Raw genomic sequence first — 2,117 nt, forward strand, 5'->3', positions numbered from 1 at the left:
CTCTCTTCTTCTGCTTCAAAATGAAGGCTGTCAGAAGCGTAGTCTTCGATAGGACTAGATATCCCCCTCTTATTCTGGCATTCTGCAGTTCAGTTCACATATACTATCCATTTCATTGATACCAATGCATATGTAGTGTAGCTCCTTGCTTACGAGTACTTTGGATGAGTACTCACGGTTGCTTTGCTCCCCCTTTTCCCCCTTTTTATACCCGGTTGTTGCGACCAGATGTTTGAGCCTAGGAGCCAGACGCCACCGCCGACGACTATTACTACACTGGAGGTGCCTACTACCATGTGCAGGCCGCTGTCGACGACCAGGAATAGTTTAGGAGGATCCCAGGCAGGAGGCCCGCACCTCTTTCGATATGTATCCCAGTTTGTGCTAGCCATTTTATGACAACTTGTTTAACTTATGTCTATACTTAGATATTGTTGCTTCCGCTGACTCATCTATAACCGAGCTCTTGTATTCGAGCCCTCGAGGCTCCTGCTTGTAATATGATGTTTGTATGACTTATTTTATTTGTAGAGGTGTGTTGTGATATCTTTCCGTGAGTCCCTGATCTTGATCGTACACGTTTGCGTGTATGATTAGTGTACGGTCAAATCGGGAGCGTCACACCAGCATCAACCAGCAATGACCTTAGCGCCTGCTCGTTGACCGCCTCTTCCATTAGGGCGTCTGCAACACTAACCTCCGATGAGCTCGTCCGTCTGTCATCCTGCCAGCAGGCTGCAATGGTGGCGATCTTCTTTTTCTGCTCGGACAAGAGGCTGTCCGAGAAGGCTTTAGAGCTCGAGGAGGCCATGGTAGTCGTGGTGCTGAGAGGAGATTGGAAGCGAATGGCTAGGTAGGTAACGAGGTGGTTAATGTGGGCGGCAGACGAACGCGCCGTTGTTTGAATGGAGCAGTCGGCCGGCGCACCGCTTTAATGCCGAAGCAACGTGAGAGGTCACATCCGCTCTGGGCTAGCATGAATGTGGCACTGATCGCTTTGGGCGGGAAAGAGCAGGTAAATGGAGAGGTTTTGGGTGGGCCGGGGTTGTCAGACCCTTGCGTGGCAGCAGTCTGAACATCCATAAAGTCCCCCCTTACTTAAAAGTGACGTCCGTCGAGTGAACCGATACATGATCGCGTTAGATGGTAAAATTGTCCGGACCGTGCAATTCAAACTATTGCGAGAGGGTCTGCAGTCCTCAATTCACATTTTCGCCCTGACTGTTTGACAACAGACGACACGTAGGATCATCGGTACATGATCTAACCAACAACGCAGATCACAGATCACATGACACGGTTATAAATAGAACAACTAATCAAGAAGATTATTATGCTACCCTAAAGAAAAGGTATGCAATATACGAAATATTCAAGAAAAGAAAAAAAAATCGAAACATCGGTAGCAGCAATGTCCGTTTCCGGGCTCTCAAGCAAAACGGAGCAACGCGACGGCGAGTTTTGCGAGCTTGAACGCGTCGTCGTCCTCCGCCGTCAGCGGCGAAGCCGCTCTCCTCTTCTCGAACCCACCCTCGCACTCCTTCGCCGCGGCCGCGGCTTTCTCCAGGATCGCTGTCGCCTCGCCGAACCTCCCGCCCTTGACCGCGGCGGTGCACGCAGGCCCGTCGTCCACTATGCCGCCGTACAGCGACTGGCACGACCGGAGGCACCGCGCCAGGGCGGCGTCATCCGCCTTGACCTCCACGCCGCCGCACCCGAGCAGGCGGTCGATCTTGGCCTCCGTGCTGGTGGCGTTGGTCGCGAGGAGGTCCACGGCGACGGCCGCGAGGTCTTGGTAGCCGCCGGAGCCGCCCGCGGAGCCGAGGGCCTCCAAGCAGAACGTGACGTCGAAGTAGGTGCTCCCGCCGCCGACGGTCTTGCATGCGGCAAGTATCATCTGGTCGCTGGCCGACCGCGCAGGCGCAAGGAGGACGGAGAAGAGCAGCAAGATCACGCCCATCACGCTACTAGAGGAGCAGGAGAAGGAAGCCATTGCCTGAGAGGGATTCCGTCTTGTGTATGTGTCGAAGATGGCAGATGAAGATGTGAGGTGTTGGAAGATTGATTGCATATATTTTTATTTTCGATTTGATTCTGTATTTGACCACCACGCTCAC

At 53.2% G+C, this 2,117-nt stretch overlaps 1 protein-coding gene across 1 annotated transcript; it reads right to left on the minus strand.

The window, feature by feature from the left end:
- Positions 1-1,201: 1,201 nt before the first annotated feature.
- On the minus strand, positions 1,202-2,117 carry LOC119286196. Its single transcript, XM_037565560.1, has one exon. The coding sequence runs from the start codon at positions 2,069-2,071 to the stop codon at positions 1,430-1,432; it is 642 nt and encodes a 213-aa protein (XP_037421457.1). The 5' UTR covers positions 2,072-2,117; the 3' UTR covers positions 1,202-1,429.

Source organism: Triticum dicoccoides, chromosome 4A, assembly GCF_002162155.2.
Source record: "Triticum dicoccoides isolate Atlit2015 ecotype Zavitan chromosome 4A, WEW_v2.0, whole genome shotgun sequence".
Taxonomy (NCBI): Eukaryota; Viridiplantae; Streptophyta; class Magnoliopsida; order Poales; family Poaceae; genus Triticum; species Triticum dicoccoides.